The 14,859-nt window shown below is 40.2% G+C and overlaps 3 protein-coding genes and 3 long non-coding RNA genes across 22 annotated transcripts; 4 read left to right on the forward strand and 2 right to left on the reverse strand.

The window, feature by feature from the left end:
• The first annotated feature begins 715 nt into the window (after window positions 1–715).
• LOC116915617 lies at window positions 716–3,691 on the forward strand. Its single transcript, XM_032920730.2, has 5 exons — window positions 716–2,057; window positions 2,132–2,628; window positions 2,692–3,072; window positions 3,133–3,249; window positions 3,317–3,691. The coding sequence occupies exons 1-5, from the start codon at window positions 902–904 to the stop codon at window positions 3,404–3,406; spliced, it is 2,241 nt and encodes a 746-aa protein (XP_032776621.1). The 5' UTR covers window positions 716–901; the 3' UTR covers window positions 3,407–3,691.
• Window positions 3,687–10,373, reverse strand: LOC116915699. 16 transcript variants are annotated; one of them, XR_006642768.1, is made up of 17 exons: window positions 9,612–10,191; window positions 8,905–9,036; window positions 8,336–8,817; window positions 7,812–8,264; window positions 7,614–7,737; window positions 7,466–7,553; window positions 7,109–7,275; window positions 6,757–7,046; window positions 6,324–6,688; window positions 6,111–6,262; window positions 5,330–6,007; window positions 5,157–5,268; window positions 4,714–4,843; window positions 4,333–4,656; window positions 4,152–4,270; window positions 3,949–4,066; window positions 3,687–3,863 (listed from the first exon to the last, which is right to left on the reverse strand). It is a non-coding gene; the product is annotated as an uncharacterized LOC116915699 (long non-coding RNA). The 16 variants fall into 16 exon arrangements; XR_006642758.1 differs by lacking the exon at window positions 3,687–3,863 and having other exon boundaries at window positions 3,953–4,270; window positions 8,336–8,608; window positions 8,674–8,817; window positions 9,612–10,184; XR_006642755.1 differs by lacking the exon at window positions 3,687–3,863 and having other exon boundaries at window positions 3,953–4,270; window positions 8,336–8,608; window positions 8,670–8,817; window positions 9,612–10,184.
• LOC116915695 (trypsin-1) lies at window positions 3,838–5,539 on the forward strand. Of its 2 annotated transcripts, XM_045168597.1 has the most exons (8): window positions 3,838–3,977; window positions 4,159–4,278; window positions 4,367–4,455; window positions 4,528–4,660; window positions 4,744–4,888; window positions 4,966–5,111; window positions 5,198–5,279; window positions 5,342–5,539. In XM_045168597.1, the coding sequence occupies exons 1-8, from the start codon at window positions 3,972–3,974 to the stop codon at window positions 5,446–5,448; spliced, it is 828 nt and encodes a 275-aa protein (XP_045024532.1). In that variant the 5' UTR covers window positions 3,838–3,971; the 3' UTR covers window positions 5,449–5,539. The 2 variants fall into 2 exon arrangements, with proteins under 2 accessions (XP_045024532.1, XP_032776739.1); XM_032920848.2 differs by lacking the exon at window positions 3,838–3,977 and having other exon boundaries at window positions 4,099–4,278.
• On the forward strand, window positions 5,907–9,200 carry LOC123469580 (Bardet-Biedl syndrome 7 protein homolog). The gene is made up of 12 exons (XM_045168596.1): window positions 5,907–6,040; window positions 6,165–6,291; window positions 6,408–6,522; window positions 6,635–6,767; window positions 6,842–7,228; window positions 7,296–7,380; window positions 7,447–7,567; window positions 7,646–7,763; window positions 7,825–7,974; window positions 8,044–8,426; window positions 8,492–8,835; window positions 8,909–9,200. Exons 1-12 carry the CDS (start codon window positions 5,927–5,929, stop codon window positions 9,073–9,075), a joined length of 2,244 nt encoding a protein of 747 aa, XP_045024531.1. The 5' UTR covers window positions 5,907–5,926; the 3' UTR covers window positions 9,076–9,200.
• A 788-nt stretch (window positions 10,374–11,161) lies between the features above and the next one.
• LOC123469661 lies at window positions 11,162–12,035 on the forward strand. Its single transcript, XR_006642951.1, has 3 exons — window positions 11,162–11,212; window positions 11,280–11,548; window positions 11,619–12,035. It is a non-coding gene; the product is annotated as an uncharacterized LOC123469661 (long non-coding RNA).
• LOC116934646 lies at window positions 11,864–13,027 on the reverse strand. Its single transcript, XR_006642950.1, has 6 exons — window positions 12,966–13,027; window positions 12,628–12,898; window positions 12,403–12,557; window positions 12,254–12,334; window positions 12,064–12,176; window positions 11,864–12,003 (listed from the first exon to the last, which is right to left on the reverse strand). It is a non-coding gene; the product is annotated as an uncharacterized LOC116934646 (long non-coding RNA).
• Between the last annotated feature and the right edge of the window lie 1,832 nt (window positions 13,028–14,859).

Here is a 14,859-nt window from a genome sequence, read left to right on the forward strand (position 1 = left end):
CGTGTACTATTCTTTTTTGAGGACATGTAACCCCGATAAGCACTGTAAGCTCTACGCCAACAAAAACTCATTTTTTAAATCTATGGTTCTTTCCAGTCCTTTTTTAATTTGTTGACATTTATTTGAACAAATTCGCGACGAATTGTTAACTTGTATTGGCTAATAGGAAACTAAACACGATGGGGAATAAAAAACTAGCATTTTAAATGTAACAATGTGTTTAGAATCTGATTGAAGTAAATGAAATTAATTTATTGAATTAAATTGAGTTTAAACAAAAATGTAAAGCCGTGGGCTAACTGGGATGTTCTCCAGTGCTCTGACCTCTAAGTGCCTTGAATGGTTCCATAGCATGTAAAATTTGGCCTGAAAAAACTCATGAGACTGTTTGGCTCTGTCAGAAATGTAAAAGCCTTGCCCAAAATTAACTTTCAACACGTTGGTAAAAAAAAAATGTTTGACTTTAAATTACCTGCGATTCCTGTTAAAATTTTCTTTTTTTATTTATTGAAATATTAACATTTCGCGCTTTCGCCAGCCATCCAGCAGCCTTCTGTTTCGCAACGTTGTTTCGCACTTTAGCAAGGGAATGAAACACCATTCAGCGGCTAAACCGCGAAACAAACCATCTTGATTCGCACCGCGTTTCGCGTTTTAGTCACTGTTCGTTTCGCGTTTCGCTTTCGCGTTTTAGGGACACCCTTTCGATTGAAGCCTTCCGCTATTACCCATCAGTGATTGTGTTCCTTCGATCTAGTGATACTGGTTGATGCTTACGTAAAATGAATCAGGAAGTTGTGATTCACAAGATCTTGCTCCACTGATTACCCACAGTAAAACTGAAAGTAGCATCTGGAAGCTGATTTGACTGTTTCACATCTTTTTTATAGCAAACCATAAGATGGCAAAGAAAGCACAAAGATATGAAATCCAGATGCAGCTCTTTGAGCCAAAGTCAAACTTGCCTGTTTTAACTGAAGTTCCAATTCGCCCTAAAACTGGATTTCAGTACATTTTCAAATGGGAGGATAAACTCAAACGCCAAGAGTGGCGTTCAGATGGATTCCGTTGGAGGCAGTACTCAACTGTTACATTCAAGTTTGGTGATGTTGATTGCAAACGTTATTACTTCAAGGTGCAAGTGGGGCCAGGAAATGAGTATACAACAGATTTCACCAGACATGCAATTGAAAGTCCATTGTATGAGAACAAGATCTTAATCTGGTACCAAGGTGATGATTCCCTTGCTGTTAATGCTGCTCTCAAGGATGCCACAGAACTGGATAAGCATGGCAAAACACCACAGCGATTCGAAAATCAAATGAAGCTTTTTCTACCCGAAGCCGGTTTACCAATACTTAGTGAAGTTCCTCTTCGCCCGAAAGGGGGTTTCAAATACATTTTTAAGTGGGAAATTCCTTTAAAGCGTCAAGATTGGCGGGTTGATGGTTACCGCTGGAGACAAAATTCAGTGACAAGATTCACCTATAATGATTTGGAATCCAAGCGCTATTATTTCAAATTGCAAGTGGGTCCTGGAGAGGAGTTTAGCACGGAATTTACCAAAAACGCTATTGAATGCCCATTACACGAAAATCAAGTATTAGTGTGGTATCAGGGAGACGAGTCTGTGGTAAGAGATTTTGCCCATGGAAACTCCAAGGATCCAGAAAAGGAATACCATCGTACCGCACCGTCTGTATTGAAAAAAATTCAGATGGAGACGGTGACAGAGAAGTTACCCCTGCAAGTCTATTCGGATCTGTTAACTGACTGCTCTAACAGGTCTCGGCATATGATAGATGCACCCAGAGACGTCAAACAAATTCAGAATGCTCGGAAGTTCATCCGCAGAGCGGAACGTTCACTCAATGAGACACCAAATGATAAGAAGCAGATTCGGAATACACCAAAGATGCAGCGTAAAGCCCTTAACAAGACCGAACGTTCAAGCTATGAGACGATAGATGCTATATACAACTTGTACGCTAGTGGCACTGGTTTTGTGAGTGACCTTCATGTGGCTCCAAATATTCTTATCATTTGCTTCGATGAAAGTAAGTTTCTCGTGTTCTGCATATACTAGAAAAGCTTTATTAAGAGTGCTTAAATGTTATTTTCTTGAATAAAGGTACCGTGGCGGAATTCAGGCAATTCATCAAAAGAGATGACCTAACTGTACAGTGTCTTACGTACGGCAGCACATTTATTTTCGGCGAGTTTTGCCTTTCAGTCTTAACATTTCGACAAACAGAGTTTGAAGACACTCCCGTAATCCCGCTGATGTACGTGATATACGAAAAGGAAACGCCCTTAGTTCATGATACCTTCTTCATGCGCTTCGCAACGGCAGTCCCAGAGTTTGAGACACCTGAGCGAATCATCATCATCAGTGATGAAGACGTCGCAATCACCAGTGCCATCGAGAAAAATTGTCCAGGCATTATGAGACTTCGCTGCTGGCAACACGCGCTTCAAAGCATCAAAAGCAAACTGCAATCGTTAAACATAACCGAGAAACAAGAAGTTCAGCAATATGAAAGTGACTTTATTCGTTTACTGAATCAAGACTCGGCTGGTAAATACAAGTCGCTCCTTGCTCAGTTGTACCTAAAGAAATGGAAGAAGGTAAGCAAACTAAATGCTTCGTTACGTTGGATTGGTAATATCTTAAAACTTACTATTTCGCAGGAGTTTTCTGACTATTTTGACATGGCAATCGATCCTGACATGAACAGAATGGCTGCATGGGCTCTTCGCCCATTTGGATTATCTCTTCAGACTGCCCACCAGCCTGAATCATTTAGTGGGGTCATGAAACGACTAGGTGAATCGGGTCTTACATGGAGCAAGTCGTCCGTCGATGGATTAGTTGCATCTTTAATGAAAATCACCGACTTCTTTAACGTCAGAGTAGCAAGAAGTCGATACCGACTCGCTAATCACGCTTATACACTTAAAGCAAACCTGAATGATTTCTACGATGAGAATGATACGGACTTTCCGGATTCGATTACAGTCGAAGAGTTAATGAGCGACATCAGATTATCACGAGCGGAATCGATAGCTAAGGTAAAACTAATTAATTACAGTTTTTACCACTCAGTTGTTTGCAAGTCGAATTGAATCCAGCTAGGGAAAAAGAATAACGCTCCAACCACGCCAAACAATGCCAGAAGGTATGCATCCAAACAAAACGATACTAGCATGGAGGGAATATGTATCCTGGAGGCAGAAGCGGTGCAGGAGGTAATGATGCATCTGGTTTGGTAGCTCAAATCTCTAGACTTGGTGTACTTACTTTGTTAATATTTAGGGCGATACTAATTCGCTAACCATCGAACACGTGATTCTGGTTGACGAGGCGGAATTGGATCAAGACACAGTGATGTACATTTGTCATTAGGGGATAGCAAGCAAAACTGAGTATGCTACAACTGATTCACTACCGTTATTTGCACGACGGGATAGACATTTGGCCTACTTTCTACAGAGTGACTATATCTTGCACCCCTACATGTCTGTGTCCACTGCCTTACAAGATGTTTTCTTGTGTGTGACCTTTGGGCGGAACTTCTTGACAGTTACATGTCATTGTTATGAACGCTATTTAGTTCATTGTCTCGTTACGTGGTCTGTTTGACATGTCGGTCAAAATTTCCCCACCACAGAATAAACAAGCTACCTTGAATTTACTAGTGTACTAAATTAGCTAAGATTCTTCGATGAAATTGATTTTTGAAACTACAAAGCAGATGCACATACTTACAATGTCTGTCAACATTACCTACTGTATAATCTTATATGCTCTTCTTATAAGTTAGTAAATATTTCCATTAACAATTCCTGGCCTTATGAAAATCCTGCATATTTGGATATCATAAAATTACTTGTAAAAAAAAAACGAGGAAATGGGTCAAGACGGAACATTAAGCTGATTCCAATTACCATAGCGGTGATCTCAACATTATATGTCGGTACGTGATAGTTCAATCATATGGTAGATTGCGATATTGACACGGGTCATAAATTGTCGTCATGGATTGTGGTTTCAAATCACGGGATTCTGGGTAGTGCGTTACCGTTACAGCTTACAATATGAAGTGCTCTAATCCAGGCGTGTTGCCAGTTTACTTACTACTTTTGATTACCTTGCAGTGTTCTGGTGTAAGTGTCAACCATGCCCTAAAGAATGACAACCGTAGGTGTGGTTCTGGACCTTACAAAACGCCGAGTTTTGGAGAAACTAATGCGGTCAAAAACTCTTGGCCTAGTATGGTAAAAAAATCTATTGAGCTATAAACCACATGCTGTAATTTATCCAAATTTTACTTGCGTCTTCTTGGGTTCCATCAACAACTTTAAGGTGGCACTATTGATGTACAATCGGCAATTTTGTGGTGGATCTCTGATTGACTCGATACACGTAGTCACCGCGGCTCACTGTGTGGTCAGGTATAAAACCATTTACACCTGCGTCTTTACCTGCATTTTTTCAAATCAGATAACATAAAACTTTCCCCGCAGCTTTTCGGCAAGGAACATTTCGAAACTGAGAGTGGCGCTAGGTATGCATAGCTTAAGGCCCGTGAAGGATCCACAAGTTACGAAGACGGTGTTACGGGTGGCATACCATAATGATTTCAATGCGGAAACCTTTGTATACAAACTTTGATTTACATTTTTAATATTTTGTTAAAAGTATATAAGAACCTGTTTCTCGCGAACCTTGCAATGGTTTAGTACAACGATATCGCTCTTCTGACTCTGGATTCACCTGTTGTGTTTACTCCTACGATTTCTCCTATTTGCCTGCCGCCAAATGACTCCTCCGATCAACATGCTTATAGAAAAACAGTGGCCATTGGATGGGGAGCACCGACAGAAAGTTAGTGATAATTTAATTTATTTCAACAATGTAATATCGAGCACGAGACAGATTTCAAACCAGAAATCGTTTTTCAGATGGAACTCAGGCAAATGTTTTGCAACAGATAACTATTCTAACAATGACTAATGCCGAGTGCAGAAACAGATTCGATGGCGTGGTAACGAGTGGAATTGCCGACCATATGATCTGTGCCTCTTATCCAGGAAAAGACACTTGCACGGTAGGAAAACGCTTTTATAAGACCGTTAACAGTAATTTGACTTACCAAGTTATGCTTTCGTTTTCCATGGACATGTAATAACGCAGGGTGACAGTGGAGGTCCATTGCTAGTTCAAGACATGCCCGGTGCCAAATGGATTCAAATTGGTATAATTAGCTGGGGAATAGGTAAATCATGAGATAAAACCGTTTGCGCTTGAGCTTATTTATAACCTTACCGTCTACTACAGGATGCGCAGATCCCGATTTCCCCGGAGTTTACACTAGAATCTCGTCTTTTGTTGACTGGATTGAAAAACAAAATCAGTTAGATCTTCATATCTTGATGAGTAAATGAACCTATAAAGGGTTAAGGTCCTCTTCAAACCGATATCTTCTGCTGTATTCTTGAATAATACTTGACATCAATACACTTCTTATTTGTGGTTGATGACTGTGGGACAGCATTGCGGATTTTGTAATACTACTTTCCCAGCTCTGTACGGGAGTTCCATGGTACTGAATTCTGGAAGGCACGTAAACGATAGCCTATATATGTTGCATAAGTGGTCTGCTCCCACAAGTATTAAAATTTGTTTTCCAATTACCCCAAGGTTAAAGAAATAACGTAAAATAACAAATAAAAATTTACTGTCGTGGAATTTTCTAGATATAAGCGTCAATAGTAATAGATAGAAAGCGGTGGTTTAAAGAAGGCGCGCTTGACGCTGCCATAGTAACCGCGTTTGTTTCATATCTCGCAGTCCGTTAGTAAGTATGAAAAACCACAACCGCTTTAATCCTCCCTTTTCTTTTTGATTTGCAATCTAGCAAAAATGCAATCTCAAGTCAAGCTGAAGCTCCAACGAATCGATTACGTGCAGGTATCCTCGTTGAAGAGCAGTTCTGTTCAGCTCCTACCGGCCAAAGGAGCCAAACATCAGCAAAAAGTATAAAAGCTGTCTACTTCGCACAAGAAACTCTTCATTTTTTAAAAAAAACATCTTCAACAAAACTAACCATTGACTACTTCTCACTTATCTTTTTCGCGTAAATGCTTTGCTTGTTGCACAGGTAGCTATTGGAGACCAAAGAGGAAAATTGCAATTGGTTTCCATAAAAAAGGGAGAACCTTTCGTGGACTTCAAAATAGACCTCAAATCTCCTATAAACTGTGTCACAATACTTGTCAATAACAATGGTAAACATAAATGACTTATACTTTGTTCTTACATTTCAGTGAGCACCTAAAGATGTTTTTTAACTTTTGAACTGTGCTCTGCTGAACTTTCTCTGCTCTTAATCTGATGAACACAGAACCTACATTGGAGATGATTGTAACAGCAACTGCACAAACAGTGCAGTGCTTTTCAGTTAAGGGCAAGCTGATTTTTAAAATGGATACAAACCTGGTAGAACCCATTCAGCATTTGTGAGTCATGTTTTACTTCCGTCTCTTGTACTACATAAGAGCTGCTGTTTCTTCAATTTGTATGCAGATGGTGGGAGTGAACAGTAAAGGAGCTCGTACTATTTTCGTGCAGGTGGATGGCCAGTAAGGAGGAGATGGCTGTTTTCAACTCCTACGTTTATAACCACTACCAAAATGGGAAGGAAACTAATTATTTTCTTTCTACTGATCGTATCAACGCGGTAGCAGTCTTACCTCTCAACAAGGTACGCGCCTTCATTTTTAAGTTCTCTTGCCATGTTGTTTTACGCCCAACACTGCGAGACGCCTCCGTTTACAGGTACCAAGCTTAACTCCGCTGCTGGGGTGCCAAGATGGAACCATTTACTCCCTCAGGGATTCGGCTGTTCGACATCGACTGCCACTCGACGGTATACCCACAGCGATGCAACTGTTTCAAAACGATGGTGGGACCAGTGGGGAGTGGGTAGTTTACGGAACATCACTAGGTCAAATTGGACTGGTCCGCTGGAGCCGAGCTGGCCCTGCGGTTGAATGGGTTATGCAACTACCTTCTCAAACGACAGTGACTTCGTTAGATTTTTACGATCTCAGCGATTCGGGTGCTAACCAGTTGATCATCGGCAGAGAAGATGGCTTTGTCGACGTCTATCAAGTATCACCCGAAGATGGCGCAATGCGTAGTCCGACTTTGATCTTCTCACAGGTATGCGGACGTAATTGATTTCTTGTAGGGCAATTCCGATACCGCACCTAGTTAATCATAGTGTTAGAATTGTAATGATAGTATTGCAGTGGTACGTGGTGGAATTGTCGGGGCTGCTGGATTTCCCGAAATATTAGTCGCTACCCAACGTGGTACGTATTGTGCAGGCATTAACGTAAATTACTTGATCAATACTTAAACTGGACGTCTTGAGGAAGGTTGGATATTTGGCCTTACCAGCTGCGAATCTATGATGCGTAGGAAGCAAACAGACGAAGTGTCTGCGGCCCGAACAAACACTCACACCTCAGAACGTCAGAAGCACCTACAATATCTTAAGTTAGATGACCACACTTTCACGCGATTTGCTTTAGCGCTAACCTACAGTCCTCCACATTTTGTTTTTAATACTTGCAGATCTGAAGTGGAATTCCTAGAAAAGCAAGTGAAGGAAGCGCAGAATAACAAGTCTTCTATACTGGTGTCAGATATTGAAGCAATGGGAACGTCTGCGCAAGTAAACGTCACAGCGAAAGTATTAATGCAAAATTATTTATCTTTAATCAAGACTTATCTAACTTACCTTGTTATGCCAGATGAATTTCGTAGCCCAACAAAATGCCTATTTCGTTGTCGTGGAGAGCCAAGTGTCCATCAACTTTATTCTCGTCCAGAGCAACACAAACGTTCAACTAATGGATATCGAGCGTAATTTAGCCATTTTGAGCTTAATGGATTCTAAGCGGGTCTGTCTGACCAATTACTTACTGATCTGTAACGAAAATAAAATTTGGTAATCAACTATTCCACGACAGAATGGCGCCTTTCAGCTGACAGCAACTTTCAGATGCCAATCCAATACCACGCGACTTGAAATGAAACTTATCTGTAACGAGCGGAGCACTAGTGACCTGGTGCAGTTATACGTTTCGCTAAACATTCAGCAGCCACGTTTGGCTATACTGAAGTCATTCCCACTGGTTTGTCTTTGTCGCCACGTACGATGCCACCCTTTTGAATGGAGTGCGTCTACACCCTATGGCAGTTTGACGTTGCAAGGAGGGTTCTCTAAGGCGGATGCCCACAACTGGATTGCATCCTGCTTACCTGATATTCCGGATAAAGTCCCAAGCGACGAAGAGATTCACTTTTATTTCCGCAATGACCAATGGCAAACCAAGTTGGCCGTCCATTACAGGTAACTGGGTAGAGCGGTCACCACTCCACATTGATTGTAACGACCCTTTGTATTGGATCACACAGGCGAGGTGAAATCGTGTTCCTTTCAGATAATGCAGTTGCCTTATCATATGTCCGAGACTTCATTTCAAGAGAAGCCACAGCAAAAAGTGTTCCATTGGTAATGAACGCTGACATGACCTGGGAAGCAACGAAAATTCTTTTGCAGCAAGTCTATTCTCAGTTATTGAATTTGACTCACCTACATCGAGCGAATGTGTTGGCCTTGGCGTTGGAGGAAGCGGCAACAGATCAGCTTGCGCAAGACGCGACTGACGACTGGATGACCGCCGAGTTTCAAGACATTGTTCATGCGGCTAAAGAGAAGCAGCCATTCAATAACATTTATCCTGTCGAAGAGTATCAAAGTATAATTAGCCAAACTTCTTTTCTGCCTTCTCGTACTTCTAGCTCATTCATAAAATTGTTATGTATACTTAGATTTTCTGCTGGACTTGTTCGTCTGCCACAGAGAATTCCACGGTGAGCTTGAAGTGAGAAGTTCTCAAAAGTTTTCTTCATTAGAAAAAATGCTGACCGGCACTGCACGCACTGAAGATCTAGTTGAACTGTTTAGGTTTGAGAATCTATTATCTACTGTCGCTTAATACAATTTTCTATAGAAAGACTAAAAAAAGTAGCTTTCCGTTATAGTTAGAGTTACTGGTTGGTTTCTTATTCCACGATAAGAATTAGCGAGAATTAACTAGCGAAGGTAAATAAATAATGGACGAAATCTTTTGTTCGCCTGAAAACGCAGGAATAAACAAATGTCATGTAATTCGTCCGATAAAATTACGAAATAGCAAAACGCTGGACGTAGTGACTCTCAAAGACACTAAACGTTAAAGACAAATTGAAATGCGACTATGAACAGAAATGGTTAAAACTACCCCGATTCTTGTAAATAAACATTTTCAAATTCAACACAAGGCACTGTAAAGCTGATCAGCATTCAGAAAGATTTTATTCTTCCTTTTCTCTCTAATTTTTGTACATGAATTCAAGATACTCTAGAAACTCACCAAACAAAGAGCTATTTTCTTGTATGGATCGACTTTAAATCAACCATTCAAAATAAATGACAATTTAATTTCAAATTCATGAGTTGCACTATACAGGCACTTTGTGTGATATAACTTACGTTGGTTGGTACAAGTACTTTCATATGGTTACAAGTTCACCACATGTACTCAATTTCATTAAACTAACTTCAAGACAAGCAAAATGAAACAGACAGCATATTAAATCACAAGTAACAAAGATACACAATGCAACAAAAAGTTGGTTTGTCGCACATATTCCCTTGAATGAAACAGGTATATTAACCTGTGCATCCATAATACGGGATAGTGCATTTTCGTCGAGGAAATTTGCTACTGATCAGCCTGGATATAAGCGAGCAGTATCAGCCACGAAAGCTAGCCACCGCGTCAGCTTCTCTCCTGACTTTTCAGTCCCATGAATACGTAACAAATATTATTATCATTACGAAAACATGAGCAATTCCTTTGAATGAAGAAGAAAACAACAGTCCATTAGTTTACCGACGTGATTGGACCAAAACGCCGCCTTTCAATACTTAGTTTAACGTTAGGTTAGTGTGACCATGGCCATGTTTTTTCTTCAATGTCGGTAGTTTAAAACCGATCAGCTGATTTCACCTCGGCTGGCTGTTGCCAGAAATTCTACTTAGAATTCTAAACTAAAATGCTAAAATTAATACAAATGAAAAATGATACAAATAAAAATAATACTTTAATTGTATTACTACACTAAAAATAGTGACGTTGAATTTTAAAGAAAATTTTAATTACCAAAAATCTTTACAAATGTTGGAAAACATGATACACTTAGGGCTCGGCCCCGGTTCTCGAAAACCCGGTTTACCCGCGGTTCGTCGCCAAAAAAAGTCGCCCATGAGCGATCCGGGTAGTCTATTTGCCAAAGTGGGTAGGCTGGGCGGATTTGATAAGCAAACCGGGTATACCCACCGCCATCTTGGAAAATGGCGGGTTGCAAAGCCCCAAGTTAAATGCATGCATGAAAGCTTATCGGTGCCACACCAGACGAGTGGTATATTCTATTTGCGTATCACTATTTCTTTTGGTTTCGAGATGCACGACAACGCCCACTTCCCCTCGCTCGCCATAATCAAACAGCCAGCGGTATAAAGCAAGTTTTAGGTCCATACGGCACACTTTAAATCTATGCATTTATTTTTTAATATACGCATTAGAATTAGCTCATTTCTAGTCCATACTTCAATGACTTCCAAATGCCCCTTAACAACAAATCTATAATTAGTTGTCAAGTGCCATATGAATAATGTGACATAAAAAATAATGTTCATGGCTTTTGGGTCTATGATCAAGTTAATGAGTGTAAAAAAAAAACAGATGTTCTACATCATATTTAAGGAAACATTCAATTTTCCATGCAGTAATGCCAAAATGAATGAGTCCGCGCATCGTTTATTATCCGTCACACGGATGTAGGAGGAGTGGGATGCGCAGTGAAAACTTAAATTCAAAATAAAATATTTCCCTCAACTTATAGAGTTGGCTAACGTCCGAAGTTGCCAGTTCGATGAAATTGTGAAAAAAAAATTGGACACGAACTAGTAACAGTTCTTGCATGGCGGCTTACGAAGTTTCGCCCGTTGTAGTTTTAGTTTTAATTTTTTCCATTGAATTTATCTTCCATTCCATTCATAATTGGATTACGAAATTCCTTCGTTATCAGGTAATCTTGTAATTTTTATTTGACCTCGATATAGACTGTACTTTATTTATTATTAATTTTTTTGTAGTCCTACATTTTGTTTGAGTGATCTCTTTCATCTGTCGTCCGCATCTGACAGTGTTTTTGTTCTTCTTCGACATGTCTTGGAGGTGTTGTGTTTCTGGTTGTGGTTCCGAAGGAGTACCTTTATTTCGTATTCCAAAATTTAATGAAAATTTAAAAACTGCTTTGCAAGAAAAAAAAGGGAACGTAGAATTGTTTGGCTTCAAAAGCTTAACGTGAAGGAATGTGACTTAAACAACAACACTCGTGTTTGCTCTCGTCATTTTGCATCTGGTTTGTAAATCAATGTAGTTTATAATCATTTGCATCAATCACAGTGTTTTAAATATCATTTTCATAACAGGTAGGCCATGTAAGAATTCTTTCGATAACTCTCACCCAGACTGGGCACCTTAACTACACATCAGAAATTCCATTTTTGACAGGGTTGTACAGAGAAACATTAGTCGACATTCCAGAAGGCTTGAAAGGGAATCAAGAACATTGGAACAGATCATAAATAGGGTAAAGGTATTCAGCCCTGTGTAAAACAGGCACTTTTTTTCATCAACACTAATTTCAGTAAACAACTGGCATTTTCCTCTTTCATTCAAATTATTCACTTGTTGTTGAAGGGTTTTTTCAGATGCAGTTAACTGCTCATTCATTCTACGTAATTTCTCATTTTCAACAAGTAGACAGTCCCTTTCCCTTGTCATCAGTTCCAACATTTTGTAGACTCCAGTAGCCTAAAATGAAATACATTATTTAAAAATGAAAAGACTAAATTTCTTATGTTTTAAACGTACTTCATGTTGGTTTTCAACACCGTTGTTACATTCATCGCTGATTTCTACACCGAAAAAATTAGGAACTTGTTCAGATGCAAAATCATTGCTTCAACTTTCCAACATATCAGACACTAGAGGTATTTCATTATGTTAGAAATAAAGATAAAGTTTTAGTTATGATTTTCGACAAAGCAATTATATACTGTACATCATGTTCGTTGTTTACCACTGCATTGGGCACATCATTATCTTGTCTATTGGCGGCACTCTTTCCATTGTTTACGACAGCCTAATAATACATGAACAAAAGCATTAATGACTGTTATCACAAACTTTAAATAATAGGATGAATGTCACATTGATCTGTTCCAATGTTCTTGATTCCCTTTCAAGCCTTCTGGAATGTCGACTAATGTTTCTCTGTACAACCCTGTCAAAAACAGAATTTCTGACGTGTAGTGAAGGTGCCCAGTCCGGGTGAGAGTTATCGAAAGAATTCTTACATGGCCTGCCTGTTATGAAAATGATATTTAAAACACTGTGATTGATGCAAATGATTATAAACTACATTGATTTACAAACCAGATGCAAAATGACGACAGCAAACACGAGTGTTGTTGTTTAAATCACATTCCTTCACGTTAAGCTTTTGAAGCCAAACAATTCTTCGTTCCTTTTTTTTTCTTGCAAAGCAGTTTTTAAACTTTCATTAAATTTTGGAATACGAAATAAAGGTACTCCTTCGGAACCACAACCAGAAACACAACACCTCCAAGACATGTCGAAGAAGAACAAAAACACTTTGTCAGATGCGGACGACAGATGAAAGAGGTCACTCAAACAAAATGTAGGACTACAAAAACATTAATAATAAATAAAGTACAGTCTATTTCGAGGTCAAATAAAAATTTGAAGATTACCTGATAACGAAGGAATTTCGTAATCCAATTATGAATGGAACGGAAGAAAATTTCAATGGAAAAAATTAAAACTAAAACTACAACGGGCGAAACTCCGTAAGCCGCCATGCAAGAACTGTTACTAGTTCGTGTCCAATTTTTATTTCACAATTTCATCGAACTGGCAACTTCGGACGTTAGCCAACTCTATAGTAATTTCAAATCATTTGAAAAATGTTTGTTAAAACATCAACTTTAATTAAAACCAATTACAAAAGGATTTAACTCGAAAATATTTTTCAAACTTGAAGTTAACGAGGAATTTGAAGGGCCGCTACTAGCCGTCAATGTGCTTCAAGAAATAAAGCCCAAACCGATATTCCCAATTAATCCAACAGAGTTTCAGAATCTTCCATATTCATTATCAATCCCCAATTGATAATGAATGAACGACTGATCGAAGACACGCAAACCATCAAGTGCGAAATGGAAACAGTCAATTTAGAACTGGAGGACGCGAAGCAACGACTGATCAAAGAAACGCAAACTTTCAAGTGCGAAATGGAGTCTGTCAAGGTAGAACTCGAGGAAGCGAAGGAGCGACTGATCAAAGAAACGCAAACCTTCAAGTGCGAAATGGAGTCTGTCAAGGTAGAACTCGAGGACGCGAAGGAGCGACTGATCAAAGACACTCAAACCATCAAGTGCGAAATGGAGTCTGTCAAGGTAGAACTCGTGAATGCGAAGGAAACCATTGCCGAGTTGGAACAATGTCAGAACCGTTTGATCGCTGCTGAGTCGCAAATGAAGACGATCGCTGAAGGCAAAGACGCCCTTTTGGCTTTGAAAGACGCGGAATTGAAACAATTGCGAAAATCTGCCAAACAGGTTCAGCGTAAATCTGAAGTGAAGACCCGAGATGTTGGATGCGACACGGAGGACCTTCCTCAGCCCGTGAAGGCCAAAGGAATAGATGTTGGATGCTGCACGGACGATTTCCCTCAACTTGTGAATCCTAAAAGTCGAGACGTTTCGTGCGACACTGATGATCTTCCATCACTTCCTGAGGCTGGAAAAAAAGACGTTGGATGTGGCATCGATGACCTTGCACCCCTTGCCGCTGCCAAAGAAATCCAAGGAGCGTCTGCCGATGAAAGGAAACAATCAGTCGATGAAAGTGAGAGACTTACAGAATTTCGGGAGGTTTCGTCTAGACTTCAGGCTGAAGCAGCAGCTAAAAAGGAGGAACGTGCACCCGAAAAGGACAAGACTCCAGCGGAGTTGGTATCGATTTACGAAACTGTGATGGACGCTATTTCTCCAACACAATTTCCTCCGCTGTCCGGCAAAAAGCCCCCACGTCAACCTGACGCTGATGTCAGACCTGCCCGACAACCTGCCGCTGATGTCAGACCTGCACGACAACCTGCTGCTGATGTACAACCACCAGTTGTTTTCCAGTCAGCTGATTACAGATATAAACAAAAGCCGATCGAAGGTTACACAGTCAACCTGTCCGAAGGCCAAACATCGGTTCATCCGCCAGCTCGACCCCAAGCGAAGGCTGCGCCAACTGCTGCGCCAACTGTCGCTCCTGAGAAGGAGAAGGCTGCCACAGCTAAACCAGCTGCCAGTTTCGCCATTGTTTATGGAGAAATTCCACAATTGCAATGTGCGGATAAATTGGTACTCTTGGACATTCATGTCAGAAACTACGGTCGTATTGTGGGACGAGGAGGTGAAAATGTCAGGCGCCTGGAGGAGACTCACGGAGTCATGATGACCTTAGTCCAAAACCAAAATGCTCTCCAATTTTACAACTTGAAAATATCAGGAGGGAGTCCCGCAAAACGTCGAGCTGCCGCACAAGAAGTTATCGAAGGTCTGCCGGTGACGATCGAGTGTTCTAACGTCG

This window comes from Daphnia magna, linkage group LG2 (genome assembly GCF_020631705.1).
Source record: "Daphnia magna isolate NIES linkage group LG2, ASM2063170v1.1, whole genome shotgun sequence".
Lineage (NCBI taxonomy): Eukaryota > Metazoa > Arthropoda > Branchiopoda > Diplostraca > Daphniidae > Daphnia > Daphnia magna.

Bases quoted from the DNA above. Each gene is read 5' to 3' on its own strand.
- LOC116915617 (XM_032920730.2), top strand. From the start codon at position 902: ATGGCAAAGAAAGCACAAAGATATGAAATCCAGATGCAGCTCTTTGAG. The intron at 2,629-2,691 runs GTAAGCAAACTA...ACTATTTCGCAG, and splicing joins ACCTAAAGAAATGGAAGAAG to GAGTTTTCTGACTATTTTGA. The intron at 3,073-3,132 runs GTAAAACTAATT...AATTGAATCCAG, and splicing joins GAGCGGAATCGATAGCTAAG to CTAGGGAAAAAGAATAACGC.
- LOC116915695 (XM_032920848.2), top strand. From the start codon at position 4,099: ATGAAGTGCTCTAATCCAGGCGTGTTGCCAGTTTACTTACTACTTTTG. The intron at 4,279-4,366 runs GTAAAAAAATCT...AACAACTTTAAG, and splicing joins AAAACTCTTGGCCTAGTATG to GTGGCACTATTGATGTACAA. The intron at 4,661-4,743 runs GTATACAAACTT...GCAATGGTTTAG, and splicing joins ATTTCAATGCGGAAACCTTT to TACAACGATATCGCTCTTCT.
- LOC123469580 (XM_045168596.1), top strand. From the start codon at position 5,927: ATGCAATCTCAAGTCAAGCTGAAGCTCCAACGAATCGATTACGTGCAG. The intron at 7,568-7,645 runs GTTAGATGACCA...TAATACTTGCAG, and splicing joins AAGCACCTACAATATCTTAA to ATCTGAAGTGGAATTCCTAG. The intron at 7,975-8,043 runs GTCTGTCTGACC...ATTCCACGACAG, and splicing joins GCTTAATGGATTCTAAGCGG to AATGGCGCCTTTCAGCTGAC.